This window comes from Lactuca virosa, chromosome 5, assembly GCF_052849685.1.
Source record: "Lactuca virosa cultivar CGN04683 chromosome 5, Lactuca_virosa_CGN04683_v6, whole genome shotgun sequence".
Taxonomy (NCBI): domain Eukaryota; kingdom Viridiplantae; phylum Streptophyta; class Magnoliopsida; order Asterales; family Asteraceae; genus Lactuca; species Lactuca virosa.
The window spans coordinates 307,849,728-307,869,219 of record NC_136430.1 but is presented as its reverse complement, the minus strand read 5'-3'; the positions used below and the strand labels follow the sequence as shown (position 1 = coordinate 307,869,219).

The window sequence follows — 19,492 nt, the reverse complement described above, 5'->3', positions numbered from 1 at the left end:
ATTACCCACACCCAAATGGGTCTAAATCTCTCTTTCCCAAAGGACCTAAGCCTTATGATAACCGATCTTCGATCACGGCCCCGAATTATGAAACGATTCGATACAGGGTGTTACATACTTTCAAGAGCATAATTTAATAAAGGTATTTATTAAATGCTAATTGTATTAGTTATACTATGTGCTATGTGTATACTATACTAGTGCTGCTTATTAAGGACTGTGTTAGAATCCGATTTGCCTTTAGTTATAGTTTGGGTTAGTTATAAAGTTATAAAGGGTGCTTAGTTCCAAATAAGTTGAATGTAACATCTTAAAATTTAAGACAGGGTTCTTAAGTTAATAAAGTAAATAAATGAAATATGATTTATATAGTCAAATCTTCAAGGAATAATCATATGATTATTTGATATGAAGTTTAGAAAGATAGAAGTGAAAATAGTAACATTTAAAAAAAAGTTAAAGGGCCAAAAGTGCTAAATTGGCAAAGTGTGTTGACCACAGAGTTGACTCGGTTAATGGAAAGGACTACAAAAGTTATATAATACATGGATGAGGACTTGTTTTGTCAATCTTTTACACAAATGTAAAAGCAAATGGAGTAATGGTAAAAATCAACAAAATGCATGAATTAGAGGGACTGAATGTGAAAATATGGGAAATAAGATAAACACTCTCCTCAATTCTCTTCCAGATCGTTTTCTTCATCCTAGAGGTCCTCTAATTGTGATTTTGATCTAAAGAAATTCTAGAGTTTGATCCAAGTGAGGAATCAAGCAAACAAGAAAAAAAGAGAAGGAATCAAGGCTTACAAGGTATAATTTCTCTTTCATTTAACCTAGAAATTCGAATTTATGAAGTGGGTTAACCCCAATGTCGAGTTTTGTGTGATTGAATTATTAGGGTTTTGGTTTCTAACATCCCTTGAGTGTTTTCCATGGTTCTAATCTCAATCTAATCATCCCGTCGATGGATTTGATGATTTGGGTAAAAAGCTCCATGAACCCTAGAAATCCAAATTGGGGATTTCTTGTTTATATGTTAAACTGGAATAGATTATATGACCTAGATGTTGTTTGATGACAATGAATCCAATTGGAATACTCAAACACATCAATGATGGTAGAATCATGTATAAGTTAGGGTTGAAATTGATTTGGAGACAATATGATGAAATCAATGGAATCCTTCGTAATTAAGCAATTGATGAGTAAAGGAAGTTCATAATCATGAATGGATACTCTTGGAATGATTTGAATGCAAATACATAAAGGATTGAATGATCTCCACATGAATTTATGGAATATCTAGCCATAAGGGTATTTTGGGAAATCTAGTGATAACTACATGATAGTTGTCATATTAGAAGTGAATGACATTCATGAACATGAATTGACACTCTATATATGTTATTGGAACATTAACATGAAGGATTGCTAGTGAAGTTCTAGCTCTAATGATTGTTTTGACCCAAGGGTAATTTGGGAACATGGAATGGAATTGAGGATTTCATAGTTGGATGAAGTACTTGCAATGAAATAAATTGTGGTTCTATGTACTTAACAACACCCAATGATGTATTAAATGATTTGGGAATAAATCATATTGGTTCAAGAGTGTTTTTGAACAACCTGAGCTCTTAACCCTTTCATTTGAGTGTTTGTAAACATTCTGAACATAGCACTTTGATAGAGGACTTGATGAATTAAGTTGAATGTTTTGACATGATAAAATGCCCTCTAGTAGTGCTTGGAAACCTTTAAAAGTGTTACAATTGGTTACCTAAAAGATCAAAACCATCCAAACAAGTTTAAGACTCAAAAAATGAGTTCTTGGGGGTGTTTAGGCTGCTACGGCATGCGACCCGCATGGCCAGGCACGCGGCTCGCGCACAGGCATCAGATTTCCCAGCTCGACCAAAAATCTGAATTTTAGTATTTTCTTCATAACTTTTGCATACGGACTCGGATTTACGCACGATTTTCGCCTACATTCATAGATTTCATAAGGAAAGGTTTGAAGCATTAAAATTTAGTAATGGAACCCTTGAGGGGTATTTTGGTCATTTTAATGACGTGTGTCCATATATGGTGTATGTAGTGTTTGAAGAGGATTGCTCTAGGGAAAGGAACTAGAAGAGCACTAGCTAACCTGCGTGTGATTGAAGTGAGTACGTGTTGGATTTTTTCCCTATTTGGGGTACATGGAAAAATGAATTTTTGATAATGAAATGCAATGCTTTGATGTATGAAATGTTTTGAAATAAAAGTGATAGATGTTTTTGAAAATAATGTTTTGAAAGAATGCCTTGAAAGTAAGAATGTTTTGAAAGTAAAGAACATTTTGGAAGAACAAATGTTTTGATAACGTATTTGAAATGAGTATTTTGATACTGAAATATGAAATATGTAAATCATGGAAAGTAATGAAAAGAATTGGAAAGTAATGAAATGAAAACTGTCTGGGCCATGATACCTCATAAAAGGCACTAGAGGAATCTACTGGGGCGGTACCTTCCCCGTTGCGAAGTAGATGTCCTAATAGAAATGATGCCTTGATGGATTGATTTGTTATTTCCACCTTGTTCTAGATTTGGGAGTGATTCATTTATTGCACATAGACCTAAGTATAAAAATGACAATGGTTTAACACCGAAATTAGCTCTTAATGAAAGAATGAATGAAATGTGAAAAAGAATATCTTTTAAATTATCCTATGACTAATGAAATGTTTTGATATGGAACGAATTGTGGAAAATGTATTTTTAAAATATGTTTTGTAAAGATGAAATGTTCTTAATGAAAATGTGATAAATGTTTTGGGTCACAAACCTGCATAGCTCATGAGACATTTTTGTCTAGTATCTCTTTTTAATGTCATGTATCCCAGGTTGCAATTAAGGAGAAAATATGATAAATGGAAATAGAATTTATGGGATATAGATTGGAGTGGAACTTGTTAAGTTCCTTATTTATTGTATTGATGTAATTCTTATTTGCTTTCTATGGTTTGTATGATGCTTAATGGTAACACCAAATGTTTTAAGCATAAGTGTTTTTGTGGGACCAGTTTTTGTTAAATGTGGGTTAGTACTCATAATGATTTTGTTAAAATTATAGCATTTTAAAGTTTGAAAATTTTGAAAAAATTTGGGGTGTTACACTGAATATCAGATTGGTCTCATTCTGGGGTAGAGTGTGAGATCAGAGCGGAGTGTAGTAGTCCTCCTCTTTTTGGATGACCATAAATTGTGGGTCCAGATCAGACAACTGGCAAGTATGTAAGGGTCGTCGACCATAGTAGATGACAACACTTGACTATTCTCGACGGTCTAGTGAATTACGTTGCTAGTGTGAACTTATAACCTACAGACGTAGATAAAATAGGATACCATATTTATTAAATACTTTGTACATTGGTTTCCTTAACATGAATTACACTGGCCAAGGAATCCCCTAGTTGTGCAGTCAAACAGTTGCTCAGACGATTCATCATGGAAGGTTATTCTTCCAGATGATCATCGAATTAGGATTTGTGAGAATCGATTTGGCAGGGTAGGTGATCTTACCTCAGGTTATATACACATATAATGTTTGTATGCTAGAATGTTATTATTTATTATCATTAAAATATTATGGACTTGAAAACCCTATACATCTCACCAAGTTTCCCAAACCTGACCCACTCAATTTATATGCATCACAGGTAGCAGAACTAAGGCTATTGGAAACTAATTAGGATGTCGAGTGAAATAAGAGATGTGCATGTAATAGTATTTCAGGACCTTTTCAGTATTTTTACATTGTAACCTATGTTTGAATATTAATGGTGACATCAATGGTATTTTAATAAAATGAAATAACTTATGTTATCTCAAATTGTTTTAATTAAACTGAGATTTTCCATAACAGAATAACTTAAAACGTAAAGAAAAAGTTTTAATCGGTTATGAAAATTAGGGGATGCCACACTTTTCATCCAAAATATACATCACATCTGATATGCTAATTAAAATTTATAGTAATTAATTATTATTTCCCAATAACTCATGAAATTTACTAGTATAATTTAACCATGAAAATTATCACCCAACAACACTGTCAAGACTAACCAATATATCACTATTACCATAACCACTCGTTTGGGAATCCTCCGTCCAAAGTAAGTATCTCACGTTCATTTCCCATTTCATGTGTCAATTATCACTTGAACTTATTTCATCAAGCCAAAATGTTCTGTTACTTCAACAATACATAATATAACAATATTACAATATATTAAATTCTCACATTTACGTAACAATACACATCCATAAACATCTGGTGTTAGAGTGGATTTACTCATCTGGTTAAGTTGGCAGACTCATTCTAACTTCAGTTCCCGACCTACTCTACCTTCCAGCTCGTCACATGCCAACACTTAACAAACATTTATCAAATTCCTCAGAACCTGTCATAATTCACTACTAGCTACCGTTAGTGACTATTTGTCACCAAACTCACTATACTCGATAACACAACCGCAACAGGCTTAACCTGTAAGCCATTAGCTAAATCTACCACATTGGGTAACTCTAGTAAATTAGAGTTTATAACCCTCACCGTCCCAACTAAATATATTACCGTAAGTTTTATTTACAAATCTCACCAACAGGTTCGTAACAACACCATATTACTAATTCTCGTAACACAAACTCTTGTCCAACAAATCTCGACAAGTATCACATAATATAATTACACAACAACGGGGTAAAAGATACCTCAAAGAATCCCGTAACTTGACCCCGTATCTCCCGTACACCGGTACATCTTTCCCGTATAAGCTTCCGATAATACATCTTAAGCCACTCCCCCGACCGTGTGTGCCAAAATCCTCCAAACGATACAAAAACGCATATATGTATAGTTGTGTGCCGCCACGTCGTGGTGGTCAATTGGCCACGCCGTGGTGATGAGGCGGTTGCCGACTTTGCCACGTATTTCGTCCTTCTGCCATGTCTTCTTTAACATTCGACATGTGCCTCGGTGACTCACTCACTACCACACCGTGGTGACCTAAGAGTTGACCGTTTAACTTTGACTTTCATTGACTTTCTCAAAATAACAATGTACTTTCATCTCAACTTCAAACGACCGTAACTTTGTTATATGAACTCCATTTTGACGATTTTTATATACATGGAATTGTCTCAAGGTGAACTATCACTTTCTTCCACTAACTCATGTCCATTCTTACATAAAAGTACATGTTTATGAAAACCATGTCTTACACTGCCCAAACGAATATCACCCAAAATAGTCAAATAACAGTGGATGACTAAACATGCATTCTAGCCTATCACCCAAAATAGTCAAATAACAGTGGATGACTAAACATGCATTCTAGCCTGATCTCATATTCATAAGCAACACAAGGTCAACAAGCATACTTCTTTTAACATACATTATGATTTCAGAAAAAAAAAAAAATGAGTACTTCGGGGGACAGGGGAAGATAATGGCGCAGAGGGGTCGATGGCACTTCTTGTCTTAATTGAATTTTAAGTCTCTTCCAATTAAAATATGCTATTTTAACCACCCAAACGTTTTCAATGTTTAATGGTTAAGAGAAAATATTTTAATTGAATGGTTAAGAGATAAAACAAACACCTTTTTAGCCATAAAGACTACGTCCAATGAATTTCAAAATCAAAGACCATCTTTGCAATGAATTTCTCGTAAGACCAACCTCGACAATATTCTAGAAATATGTTAGTTTGCTGTTAAAAAATGTAATTTAATTTAATTTAATTTAATTTCATCTGATCATTTTATGTCATTTGGGCTTACCCGCAGTTCAAGCCCGGCAAATTATACCCTGAATCGGTGATCCGAATACAACAGAACACAAACACAAAGGCAGCAAGAACATGGCGCCTTTCATTTCAAATTAACCTCTTCTCCTAATCAGACATCCATAGTCCAATTGATTCCCCTTCCAATCTTTCGAATTTGGAGTTCATAACCGGAGACAAAGATGATCGTAAGAACGCCTTTACCTAAGAAACGAAAGCCTGAAACGACCGGCAATTCGGAGAGCCCTAACTCTGATGGCCATTTGGTGATATTCGAGGACTTGCCGGTGCCGGAACCCTCACACCAACATTCCGATCAGATGATGTGCACTTACCAGTGTCGGCAAATGGTAGTACTTTTTCTATTACTTTACTACTGATCCGTAAAGCTCATCTATCAATTTGCGATGCATTGATTCGATTTTATGTGTTACTCTCGTTACCCAAATCGAGAGATAGAGAGATAGTTTGGGTCGGACGTAGTACTTTTCAAATTCAAAGGATTTGTGCGTTTTTTGTTTTGATTTTTACTAAACTTTAGCGTAGTCCTGTTCCCAGGGATTTGGCCCCTTTTTGTTGTAAGTACCTCCATACGTGGCGTAGTATAAATACTTTGATACTTCTTATAGATTTTGTATTTTTTATCAAATGTTTGTTTCACACCTAAAGGTGAAATTACTTTAACGGATGGAGCAATAGATTGTCACAAATCTTTTTTACTTTTGCACAGGTTTTACTTGTAACTGCTAATTGCTAATTTTCTGCTTTTCATCTTTTGGGTGTAACACCTGTTGCCATTACAGGTCAAAGCAGATTTCTTAGATGCTTTGAGTAGTGCAGAGAAGCAATCACAAAACTACCATTCCAAACTTGAGGCAATGAATGATGACTTATTGAAATCTGGTGAGTAATAAACTCAATTCTAATGTTGTTGAATGCCTACCTACATTTCCTTCGTTCAATGCTTTTGGCACATACAACATTCTTTATTGTTTCGTAGTGGTTGCTGTTGTTTTTTTTAACTATATCACTTTTTAGCCCACCACTTTTCATTATCATGTCTTTGAGAATTTACATTTACAGCCTTAGTTTAAGAGTGACTTTCACTTGCTGCAGAAGCTGAAAGGATGAAATTTCGCGATCAGATTCTATATGCAGAACAAGAACTAGCTGCTGCAAGAGGGCGTGAAGAGGCTCTGCAAGACCAGCTTTTGAAAGAGATAAATGAATCTCAAGAACGACTAAGAAAGCAAATCCATATCCATAGTGAACTTGAGGTTTAATATTAAACCATAACTATATCAATATGCTTATTTTTCATTCAAGTTTAAGTTCCTTGTATAAGGGGCTGTACCTTTTTGTCTCATGAAGTTTTGTATGGGTAAAATGGCTGATGGGTAATGATGTTTGTATGGATAAAGTGTTGTCTACATGAGGTCTTTTTTCTTTTCTAGACTGAATAAACCGTATGAATGAGACTAAATTATCATTTTACTGTTACATTCCAAAAATCAAACTTAACCATACTCGTCAGTTTTATCTGGAAAGGAGTTTTGGAGTAAAAAAGAAGGGCAAATAGGTAAAGGGTTAGTGTTTTAATACATTAAGCTAGGTTTTTTTTGGCTTAACCCGTTAAGTCACTCTATCCAGATTTAAGTCAAAAAAGAAATAACTATGTATAGCCATCCAGATTAAGTGCTTATCCATTAAGCCCATTAAGTAAAAAAGAAACATCCCCTTGGACTCCCTAATTATTAGTTGATGTTTTTGTATAGTCTGCAATCTTGATATTTCTCTGATTCTCTTCTTTTAGGTCAAATTTAGGAAAGAGATGGATCTTCGCAAAAAAGCAGAATCTTTGTTATCCTCAGCTGAAGAAAAAGCAAGTCTTTTAGAGGGGAAATTGAGCCATGTCTCTGAAAGCACAGAGAGGGAAAAAGTTCGTCTTCAGAAGGATCTTACACAGCTTAAACAGGAATCAAAACTTTCAATTTCTAGAATTAGTGCAGACGTGAGTAGTCTTAATTCGTTAATTATGACCACAAAAAATATTTGTTCTTGCATGATATGGAACTAATTACTGCTATTTTGTACTTAGCTTGAGAAAATGGAATGCAGAGCTATTAACTTTGAGAAAGAAGCAACTCTCCTGAAGGAACAACTTGAAAACCTTCAAAGTCAACTTAATGAGGTTATACCTTTCTTCTGAATTTGTAATGTAGCCGTTATAACTCATATATAAATATCATTGAAATTTGAAACTTGCTTGTTGTCTATATTTGGTGTTATGCTCTCATCCCCAGTGCTTGCATGAGAAGAATGAAGTAGAGAAAAAACTTTCCACTTTAACATATCAAGAAGCTCCTTCCTCAGATGACAGTATCTTGGTGAAGCATTTGAGAGAAGAGCTCAGAAATTATGTACGTTTTTTTATCCTTCCTCATTTCATGAAATGTGATTTTGATAAAAGGGTCACAAGGGCAACATCAATTACAGTAATGGAATCCACTGGATTTAAAGTTAAAACAAAAACAATAATCATTGTTTTGTATATTTGTGATCAGGAATCAGAAGTCCGTGAAGCTAGGAAATGGAAATCCTCTCATGAGGACATTGAGTTGTTGAGGGAGAAATTGTTGGAAGAAAAGAGCAGGAGAGAGAGGGCAGAGTTAGGGATTTCAGAATTATCAGAAGCACAATTAAATGCAAAGAAATTGCAGGATGAATTGTCATGTTGGGAATCAATGATGAAGGAGATTCCTGGTGTGACATGTGCTGCTGACATACCTCTCAAGTTTGCAGCATTGCAAAAGTTGGCACCAATAACTTTTTTCACAAGTTAATAAATATCTTTGGGGTGACTTATTTACTAAATTGACCTTTTGGTTTTGCATGACAGGGATGTTATTGAGAGCATGATGAAGATGGGAGAGGTGAGTGCACGTTTGAAACAAGTAGAGGTTGCTTTTGATGCTGCTGAGAATGGTAGACAGACTGCTGAAACAGAGTCTGCATTGACCAAAGAGAAGGTTGAACTTTTGAAATTGGAGCTCAAAAGAAATGAGTTGCTGGTAAGTTTGTATCTTGTACCTTTTTTGATTTTGAAACTCCAAACATTTTATTGCTTAAAGATCATATTCATTTTGATTCTCTTTTCTAATAAGAAAAGAAGTATTTTTCTAAACAATAAAATATTGATATTCTTAGGAATTGAAATATTATTGCAGCTTTCTTCAGTTAGTGAGGAGAGGGATCGTTTGAAAAGTGTTGTTGATCAACTGAAGCAGCAAAAGAATGCTGAAGCAGGGGCTGCAAGTGCAATGACTGATGGAACACTTGAGGATCTTGAATCTTCTCTTGCCATTAAAGAAGATTACATAAAGAAACTGGAGAGCTCTATACTTGAGCAAAAAGACGTAAATGCCCGTCAGCATAATGAAATAAAGCTGCTGAATGAGAGGCTGAATAATGAATTAAGAAGAATAAAGTCATTGGAGAGGGAGGATGATCGACTGCGCTCAGAGATAGCTATACTGGAATCAAAGGTTAAAATTTCATCAATGTTTTTTGTGTTATCTTAAAACTTTTTTTATAGATTTTATTTATTGACAGGTGGGGCATGGTGATTTTTCATCTGCAAGTACAAAAGTACTGCGAATGGTGAACAGCCTGGCAGTTGACAGCGAGGCAAAACAGACAATAGAGGCTTTGCAAAATGAATTACAGAAGACAAAAGAGAAGTTACAAGCTGTTGAGGAGTTGAAAAAGCAGTCAGGTATATTCTTTTTTTCTTGCCAGAAACTATGTGTGTTTATTTTGTGTGATGACACACAGTTATTGATGGATGTTGTGTTATCTTGTTCAGCTGATGCTGGGACATTGGTAGACTCGTATATTTCTGGGAAAACAGTGCAGTTAAAAGAGCAAATTGCTACCCTTGAGAAACGCGAGGAAAGGTAAGTGATATGTTTAAGAAATAGCAACCTACTTTCATTTCTTTCTATTTTATAATTTTTATTCTTATCAAGGCGTTGTAGTTTGAAAAGTATACCATCTTAGAGTGTTGGGACTTTGAGACATTATACTAATGAAAAATCTACCAATCATAGCAGTGAAAATTTTCTTGTATTTGGATGACACTGTTATGATTGTGTAGGTTTTTTGGAAAAAACAATGAATGTATTTTGTTATCTCTTTATGTTATTTATGTTTGGAAGTGTTAAGTGTTTTGATGATACACACACACACACAGGTATAAGACGGTCTTTGCAGATAGAATCTCAGTTTTTCGAAGGGCATGCTGTGAATTATTTGGTTACAAGGTAACATTACATGAGGAAATTCATATTTTCACATTTGTTTTCATCAATATATTGATATTTCAGTAAATTGTTATCGTTTTTCTTGATATCTACAGATTGTGATGGATGATCACCAGCGATTGGATGGGATCCCTGTTACAAGATTTACCCTTCACTCAATATATGCTCAAAGTGAGGATGAAAAACTTCAATTCGAATACGAATCAGGGAACACAAAAATTCTTGTACGACAATATATTTATTCATTATTAATAGCTGTATTAATAAGTTTCATTCAAAGAATATATAAAAAAAAATGCATTCATGAGGCTTACAAAGCAGATTTTGTTTTCAGGGAAATAACTACACACAGCAGCGTGACATATCCAAGCAGGTTCGTACTAACCACCTCTATTCTAATAAGGAATGGTTATTGCTTTCTGAGCTAAAACAAACATCCTACTTTTTTTTTTTTTTTATGTTAATGAGACAAAAATTGCAAGTTATGAAGATTAGTAAACAGTTTTGCGATGGTTATTGCAGGTGGAGATTTTCATTGGGAAGATGAACTCGATTCCAGCTTTCACTGCCAATTTGACGATTGAGTCTTTCAATAAGCGCACACTTTCATGAGAATGAGAATGAGAATGAGAATGAGAGATAGAAAGCAACTCCTCTTGTTGCTTTGCATACACTCACTCTACCCATCAATCTATCATTTTGTACCACAAATTGAACCATGTTTTGCCAATTTGGAGCAATGGTGTTATAAACGTCTGCTGTTTGTTACATATATATAGTATGTATGTGTGTGTGTGTGTTCTTCCAAGGCTTAAAGGCTTAAAGGAGTTGGAGAAATTATGTTTAATATAGCTTGTGTTCTTCCAAGGCTTAAAAGAGTTTAGAGATCTTCTACATCTTTTCCCTCGTCTCATTATGAAATATTCTAAAACATTCATGTTAGATCAAATAATTAGATTCAGATAAGAAATAAAAAAATCCGATAACTAACCATGTTAAGTGCACACGATTCGATTGATCACTATTGTTTTTAAGTACAAAAACGGTAAAAATGCATATTACAAGTATGTTGGTATATGTATCCCTTATTTTGATATAAATATTTTTTTATTTAATTATTTTGTTTTTTTTCTCGTTTTCTCTTTTTTTGTTGTTTTTTTATTCTCTTTTTCTCTTTTTGTTTAAATTACTTACAAAAGAAGTATCATTACTTTAATAGTTGATATATATTTTACATTACATTTTTCATAACTCTAGGGGCTATTTTTGTAAATTACTTACAAAATAATTAAACCAAAAATTTTATTTTAATAATCGATATACAACATTCTCCATAACTCCATGGACCATTTGTGTGAACCTAGATTCATACTTTCAAATAACAAGACACATATATTCATACTTTCAAATAATTTAAACGATATGAAGAATTTTACTTTATCACGTTATACCACTATGAGATTCATACTTTCAAATAAAAAATATACATATTTATACTTTCAAATAAATAAACAATATGAAAAATCTTACTTTATCATGTTATATGACTCATGATTCATACTTCCAAATCATAGCACATATTCATACTTTCAAATCACGTATGCACATATTCATATATTTAAAAACCTAGATTCTCTGTTTGTATCAATTGAATCATCTGACGATATTGGTAGTTCACCCTCTACTACACTATCTGTTCCCATTGTCCTTGGTGGCACAACTTCAGATGTGATAAAGAAACAAATGAGCGTCACATTGTCCTTACACTTTATGTTACATCTTACCTACTTTACGTCACATTCTATATATTACATTTAACCTACCGACAACGACAAATAATAAAATAGATTACAAATCCTTCCATCCCATTGTCCTTGTCTCCAGCTACAATGGCCGCCACCGTCATTGTCTCTCTCATCACCAACGCCACAGGAGTACGCACTTGGTGACACAACTTCAGATGTGATAAAGAAACAAATGGGCGTCTTCATGAGGATTTGATCAGATTTTGCCTAAAGTGTCGAGAATTGGTGGTGGTGTTCTAAGTTCACATTCTCCTCCGTCTTTCTATAATATGCATAGTTGATTGATTGTTAGATAATGTACAATATGGACTTGACTTTAACTTGTTTGGTATGAAATTTTTGTTTTGACCAAACTTTTTGTTGGCTTTGTTTATTGGTCCAGATCTAAAGTAAAAACAAGGGTAGCTTGTTATATCCATCTGCACGTAAAATTTATTCTTTTAAGTTCCCCTTTGGTGTATCATTGGAGCTCATGGGTTAATGTAGCCACATTTTACAATTTACAATTTAGACTGGAGGTTTCTACCTATCTTGGGATTTATCTGGTCTGTAAGGTAGATGCATTGTAATTCATCATCAAGAGGTAGAAAAAACAAAATTCTACCTCTAATATAACAAAATAACAAAATTCAGAGGCAGTAACATCTAATCGAAAATAAATTGAAGGTTAAAATTTGATTAGTTTGGTTCTAATATAACAAAATAAAAAGGAAAGTATATAATAAAATGAAACTGACAAAAGAAATAATGAGGGGTAAAGTGGTCATTTAAAAAGGTAGTTGACCATCATTTTTAACGGAGTTACAAATAAGGACCAAAACATGCTTGATTTTGAAACCACATTATCATGCAAGTGCCACTTTTCGGAAACCACAGGGACCATTGGTAACAAACAAACAAACCGTACCTTAACTAACCCCAATCAGTAACATTAATACAAAAAACGCAAAGAAACAGTAGACCAATGAATAGTAATAGTAATAATACATTAGAGAATGTCTGTGTCATTACAGTCTAGGTATTGTATATGGTATGGGGGCTCATTTACTTGAAAAAAATATTGCCTTACAAGAAAAAGAATGCCATCAAATTCTGTGACAATTTTAGCCCAATCCAATCCAATCCATATGTTTGTTTACTACAAGTATAGAGAAGCTGCAAACACAATATCCCTCTTGATCTGTGAAACTGCATCCTCAAACTTGGCTTCAAGTTCAACTTCACCAATGGATTTTGCTGCAAGTATCAACTGCTGAAGTATTTCTTCCAGTCTCCTGATCCCTCTGATCAAACTCCCTTCAAACACCTGTGTGATTTCCATGATCTCGTAGAATTTTGACCCTCTTGCCCATGAATAAACAGCCTCCATGATATCAGGCCGGAATGAATTTACAAAACTCTCCACATCAATTTCAACCTGCCAAATCATTCATATAAGGCTAAACAAACTACTTTGCTATTTTCTTTTTTTAATAAAATCATAAGAATGTAACCTTGCACTCTAGCTGCACTTTTGCAACTCTCCTTGCAGTATCCTGCAATTGTGTGAAAAGCATGTCCAGTTCTTCCCTGGGCTTTTGAGCATCCTGAAGCTTCTCTTGCCACACAAAACATGATAAAAGAGACACCATTTCCTCTATCTTTATGTCTTTGAAAACCCCATTGAACATGAGCTCTGTTAACACCAGTTCATCAGCACTGCTTATCTCACAAGCAACTTTCCCCTTCAACTCCACAACATCCTCCCTAGTCACATATCTGAAAACAATTCAAAGTAAAAACACATTTTAATTTATACAGGTCAAAGTAAATAACATAATAAATATATTACCCGAGTCTCCGAAGAACCCTTTTCCTTGCTTTGAGCTCATCTTTGAAGGCAAGTGCAGATGAAGAACGCATTGACTTCTTGATTGTTTTAATTTGAGCAGTAATTTCTTTCTTTTTGTGCAACACTTTGAGTTTTTGCTCAATAAGTGGAGACTTTGAAACTTCATGTTTATCAAACAGGTTTTCTAATGCCTCAATCCTACGAACAGCCTTCCTATACGACCCACTTTGGACCTGTTGAATATCATACAAAAAAAAAATGAGAACATGACCATTAATGGGAACTAAAGGATGCAAAATTAATTCCAAAAGTCAAACCTTCATGTCTTCTTCAGGGTCCAAGAGTGGCATTCCTTGTTTGGAAAATCTGGAGAGAACTTCAGATACCTTTTTCAAGGTGTTTTCCCGATTTTCTAATGGCAAAAGATCCTTTGCGATTATAAGACGAACACTACTCAAGTTATCTATCTGTTCATAACAAAAAAAAAAGATCAGATGCTTATACATCAGGTAACATCATCATACAACAAGAAATTGTGCATTTTTAAAGCTCTCTAGGGCTATTTTCGAAAATGAGGATGAGGAGGGTATTTATGTCTTTTGCACACATAGATCTATAACAAGTTAGAATCTTACCTGAGAAACAAGAACAGAAACAACAACAGGTTCCCCAGGCGATTTTAATGGAACAATCTTGATTGTTTTCTTTGAAAGTTCATCCTTAGAAACTGCACATCTAGTAAGAATATCAACTGAATAGTTGGCATCTTCTGGGCTTTTATTTGCATCATCTGAATCACATAAATATATATAAAAGTCATTTCCTATTCAAGCAACTAATTTTATAGAAAAATCCTTGTAGAAAATTAATATCGAACCTTCTGAAAGACCCTTCAACCTTTGAAAGTTAACAATTACACCCCATGTTACGTTATCCTCGGTTGACAAAGGAAGGGCATTTTCGTCATTATTTCCACAACGAACACAAACAAGCCTGCCAGGCTGCAAAAATGGCAAACAATATCTAGGAGAAAAGACAATATCACGAACATCATTCTTTAAGCTTCTATATTGCTGTAGCAGAGAGTAATAATTTTCCAAGCTATCCTCCTCTTCAATGTGAATCGAGTCCCTTTCCTCCTGTAAAAGCTTCATTTGTCTCTACAAACAAAATAAACAAACAAATAAGTAAAACCTAATACGCAAATTTATATATAAAATAAAAAAAATAACCAACCTCAAGATCAGGGATGGCTCGGTCAGCTTGGAACTGATAGAATGAATTCCTAAGCAAATTTTCTGGATTACCATCTTCACATCTCAGTTGATTCAAAAGCATATTGTAGCTTAAATGAAAAGCACTGGCAAATGGCAACCACATCAATTAGTTAGGGGTAAAATATAACTGAACATTTTTTGAAAGGGGTAATGTAGGAAATGCAAACCTGTTTAAACAATCAGCACTTCCTTTGACCATCATTTTAGCAGTTGAAGGTTCGAGTTTTTCATCAAGCATAAGAATGCAGACACCACGATCATCTATTCCTCTACGCCCTGCACGACCACTCATCTGTATGTATTCACCACTTGATAGCCATCTGAATTTATCTCCATCAAACTTCCGGACATTTGAGAAGACAACTGTTTTTGCAGGCATGTTCAGACCTATGCTGAATGTCTCTGTGGCAAACAAACACTGATACAAAATGTTTCAATGTTAGAAACCGATGAAACTTGAAGGATATGCTACAACAATCACATTCTTTCAAGCATCATACTAAACACTACTCTAGTCTTAGTGACTTAGTCAAAGCTAAACTTCAGTATAATGGAACAAAAGCAGAATTGTGAGGGAAAAGAACATAATACAGTGTTAATCACGATTCATTGAGATGAAAACCAGTTATAACCACTCAAACCAAAATGAAGGGATCACAAAGATTAATGAAGTATTATCTCATTCCAACCTTAATTAGACCTTCTTGGAATAGTATTTCAATGACTTCCTTCAGTATGGGGAGTAAGCCAGAATGATGCACACCAATCCCACGCTTCAAGAGGGGAAGCATATTTGACACCTGGCTAACCAAAAAATATGAGAAAACAGAGCATTTGCTCCCAAAAAGAATGAAAAAGAGTTTTGCAACTTAGGGTGATGGAAACATGTCATTGTTTAAATAGAAGTAAACAAATAGGTAAGATAATCTTGCCTGGGGTAGCTTTTTGTCATCATCTGAAAGCATGTCCATAGCACTCCAAAAGATGGTTTCAATGTTCACTTTCTCATCATCCTCATTCAAGTCCATTTTCGCCATCTACAAGATGTTCAAGATTAGTAATTGTGAATTTGTGATTTAGTCAATAAAATAACCACAAGTGCAAAAAAGATACCTACCTGCATTGCAAGAAATTCACATTCCCTTTTGCTGAAACTAAAGATTATAACAGGATCATATTGGCGTTGAATAATCATCTTCACCATTTTAAATATATCACTATCTTCACCACCTCTACCATTAACCAGCCCTTTCTGCTTCTTCCCATAATCTTTCTTCTTGTCACCATCATTGGCAGGAACAAGAGCATTTAAAGCTTTTTGGAAACTATCTTCACGAAATTTTCCCTTTTCATCCACCACCAAATACAACCCATCACCACCAGTAGGAAAAAGGTAATGTTGAAGAGGTGTTGGCCTATAATCCGTATAAACAATATGACATGGTTGCTGATGAACCTTTGCAACCCAATCAGCAAATTCCTTAGCATTTGGAACTGTAGCGGAAAGGAACACAAAACGAGCATTTTTGGGAGCCATAACAATGCTCTCTTCCCAAACTACCCCTCTTTCTCTATCACGCATATAGTGTACCTCATCAAAAATGATCCATGCCACCTCCCTTGTGAGTTCTGATCCTTTGTACTGCATACTACGCCAGATTTCTGTGGTCATTACCAAGCAAGAAGCATTGGGTTCAATAGTAACATCTCCAGTCATCAACCCCACATCAGAAAACTCTTCTTTGAACTCTCTGTACTTTTGGTTACTCAGTGCCTTTATAGGAGAAGTGTATATTACTCGTTGCTTATTCTTCAGTGACATTGCAATAGCATATGATGCCACAACAGTTTTCCCTGCTGATGTATGTGCTGATACCTGTAAATTTGATAATTTAGTAAAAGCAACTTCCATGTATATGAATTGTATGACTATGAATAAAGAATTCTGAAAACCAAACGACAAATTGCTCTTCATAAAATAAAATTTGTTACCATAACGGATTCTCCTGCATTCAGACAATTAATTGCCTCCGCCTGAAAAGGGTCGAGTGTAAAAGGAAATTCCTTAGCGGGCTTTGAGTCTTCCTCGGTATTTGACCGCCGAGGAACAGCAACGTAGTTCTCCGGGTATGAACAATCATGAACACACGCCACCCCGGCCTCCGCCTCATTGTTTGTTCCCATTAATCTGTTATCATTGTTCTTGTTGTCTTTCTGTTGTTTGTGCGGCGGAGGTGTAGAAGCTGAAGGACCTTCTTCTAACGACTTCCTCTTCACCGATCCCATTGATGGATTATGAACAAACTCTAAGATGTTATGGTACAAAGGAAACTTTAAGCCCTCAAATTCAAGGGTTTATTGGAGTCCCAATTGCGGACAAACTACAAACCCTATGCTTCAAAACCAGTCTAAACGGAAAAAAGGCGGCGAAGGTTTATGTTAAAAGGCTAGTAGCAAATGGCTACTCGTGCGGACCTGAGAAACCATGGTTTCCAAATAAATTACACATAATAAAGAATGAATAAATTACACATTTAGACCCTGTGTTCCGCTCAGTTTGCAACTTTAGTCTTAACAGATTTAATTGTTATAATTTCAGTCCAACATAGTATTAGTTTTACAAGTCCAATATTTGGCTTGATCAAAATTAGGTTGTTACTTCTCTTGGTTGGAAACCCATAACATCCATATCTAAATATTCTTCAAAATGATTCTACGTTGACCTTCTTACTTGATGGTGCCATACCCCATTACCTTCCCGACAAGGAACAAATCTAATATCTCTTGACATTGCCACCATAATCTTCTCTTAATCTCTATCTCCTCTATATATAAACTATCCTATCCTTTATTGTAGACCTCTCCTCAACAAGTGTTTCTTTGTTTTTTAAGCAATGCTCTTGCCTGAATTTCGACCCGCCATAGACCATTTTCCATGTAAATATGTTGGTTACCACTTGACGAAACCACATTTTATTCCCTCAAATAATCAAGACCGTTGCAATTTTCTTCCACCAAACAGCTCCATACAAAACATTGGCCTAATGGATTTGTTACACGTCCTTTCTTGACCAATCAAAACTTGTGAAAATCTTGATTGGACCAACAACCAACCGCCTCCAATTCACCCCTTTGATTAATCCAATAAAATCGTTGCCTATAAAGGAACTAAAACATTCATTTTTTAATCAATAACCATATACGAAAATCAAATCGATCACCACCCAAATGAACCCTTCACTATTTAAATTATCTCTTTTAAAATGGAAACCAAGCCTTCTTCTTGAACCCCAAGAAAAAACAATTGGTACTCTTTTAGACCTTTTATCGAATACCTTGTGTTCTACCAAAGCTAGAGCTTTGCAACCCAATTGGAATTCGATCTTTCCCAAAAACACACGAGTATAGATATTGTTGTTATTTTGATTCCGATTTGAGAAACCTTATGAACCTATTACAAAATATCACTTAATAATACATTCAACCTCTTCAATCCACTCCAAAAAAATTAGCAACCAAGAGCTCACCAAATTAAAACTCATGTTCTATAAAAAGGTTTTCTCCTCCTAAAGCTCTTATAACAATTTGTTGTCCCTTAACAAATAATTAGAAAGAAAACAATAAGAATGACAAAAAAAAATTCTTATTTAATTAGTGGATGAATGAATATGTGTCACTATCTAATTCTATGACCACGTTACCGTCAAAAGGCAGACTATTTGTTTTATTGGCATAAATGGTCCTCGTACTTAATTATTATATCATATTCGGAAAAATATTTGATAGTTGATGTTTTGAATAGCACAAAAGACATCAAGTTTACACTAAAATTCTAATTTGACATTGTGTTTTTTTTCTCAAATTTGACACTGTGTTTTCTAATTTTTTACAATTTTGACCACTTGACCGGTCAACCCGGTTACCTGCTGACGTGACATGATGACGTGTCAGTTTTTGATGACATGGAATGCTGACATGACATACTAACGTGTCAAAATTGAATTTTTTTCCACAAAAGACACTAAGTTTTCACTTTTTTCGATTTTGACACTCTGTTTTTTTTTGTTCCAAATCGAACATCAATTTTTCCAATTTTATTTAATGTTGACCATTTTCCATTTGAACCCATATAAATATTTTTTTAATACATTTTAAACCGTATAAATACATTTTTTTTCTTTTAAAAACCATATTTTTGTATAAATACAAGGTTTTTTACATTCAGACAATATTTTTATGTATAAATTAAATATGTATTAGGTATATAAAAAATGTATTTTATATTAAATACGCAACTTTAAAATGAGTTTGGAGGTTTGGAGGCGTGTAGTCGATCAAGCCCCAGAGCTGAGGTTTGCAACCCTTGAATTTTTTACATCTTATTCGAAGCTTATGGTTAGTTTGGTTCTCATGATATAACTAATGCA

The 19,492-nt window shown here is 34.6% G+C and overlaps 2 protein-coding genes across 2 annotated transcripts; one reads left to right on the top strand and one right to left on the bottom strand.

Annotated features, from left to right (window-relative positions):
* The first annotated feature begins 5,866 nt into the window (after positions 1–5,866).
* MAD1 (mitotic checkpoint family protein) lies at positions 5,867–11,019 on the top strand. Its single transcript, XM_079052658.1, has 15 exons — positions 5,867–6,180; positions 6,634–6,733; positions 6,947–7,107; positions 7,644–7,841; positions 7,929–8,021; positions 8,134–8,250; positions 8,395–8,642; positions 8,730–8,901; positions 9,058–9,375; positions 9,443–9,605; positions 9,696–9,786; positions 10,083–10,152; positions 10,248–10,376; positions 10,487–10,525; positions 10,675–11,019. Exons 1-15 carry the CDS (start codon positions 6,013–6,015, stop codon positions 10,762–10,764), a joined length of 2,157 nt encoding a protein of 718 aa, XP_078908784.1. The 5' UTR covers positions 5,867–6,012; the 3' UTR covers positions 10,765–11,019.
* Positions 11,020–12,916: 1,897 nt separating this feature from the next.
* MTR4 (RNA helicase, ATP-dependent, SK12/DOB1 protein) lies at positions 12,917–17,530 on the bottom strand. Its single transcript, XM_079051201.1, has 12 exons — positions 17,058–17,530; positions 16,183–16,941; positions 15,998–16,102; positions 15,755–15,865; positions 15,233–15,483; positions 15,025–15,148; positions 14,666–14,948; positions 14,424–14,578; positions 14,106–14,255; positions 13,789–14,021; positions 13,451–13,715; positions 12,917–13,374 (listed from the first exon to the last, which is right to left on the bottom strand). The coding sequence occupies exons 1-12, from the start codon at positions 17,349–17,351 to the stop codon at positions 13,096–13,098; spliced, it is 3,009 nt and encodes a 1,002-aa protein (XP_078907327.1). The 5' UTR covers positions 17,352–17,530; the 3' UTR covers positions 12,917–13,095.
* Between the last annotated feature and the right edge of the window lie 1,962 nt (positions 17,531–19,492).

Bases quoted from the DNA above. Each gene is read 5' to 3' on its own strand.
- MAD1 (XM_079052658.1), top strand. From the start codon at position 6,013: ATGATCGTAAGAACGCCTTTACCTAAGAAACGAAAGCCTGAAACGACC. The intron at 8,251-8,394 runs GTACGTTTTTTT...ATTTGTGATCAG, and splicing joins GAGAAGAGCTCAGAAATTAT to GAATCAGAAGTCCGTGAAGC. The intron at 8,643-8,729 runs GTTGGCACCAAT...TTTGCATGACAG, and splicing joins AAGTTTGCAGCATTGCAAAA to GGATGTTATTGAGAGCATGA.
- MTR4 (XM_079051201.1), bottom strand. From the start codon at position 17,351: ATGGGATCGGTGAAGAGGAAGTCGTTAGAAGAAGGTCCTTCAGCTTCT. The intron at 16,942-17,057 runs GTAACAAATTTT...TCAAATTTACAG, and splicing joins ATGCAGGAGAATCCGTTATG to GTATCAGCACATACATCAGC. The intron at 14,949-15,024 runs GTTGGTTATTTT...TTTTGTTTGTAG, and splicing joins GAGCCATCCCTGATCTTGAG to AGACAAATGAAGCTTTTACA.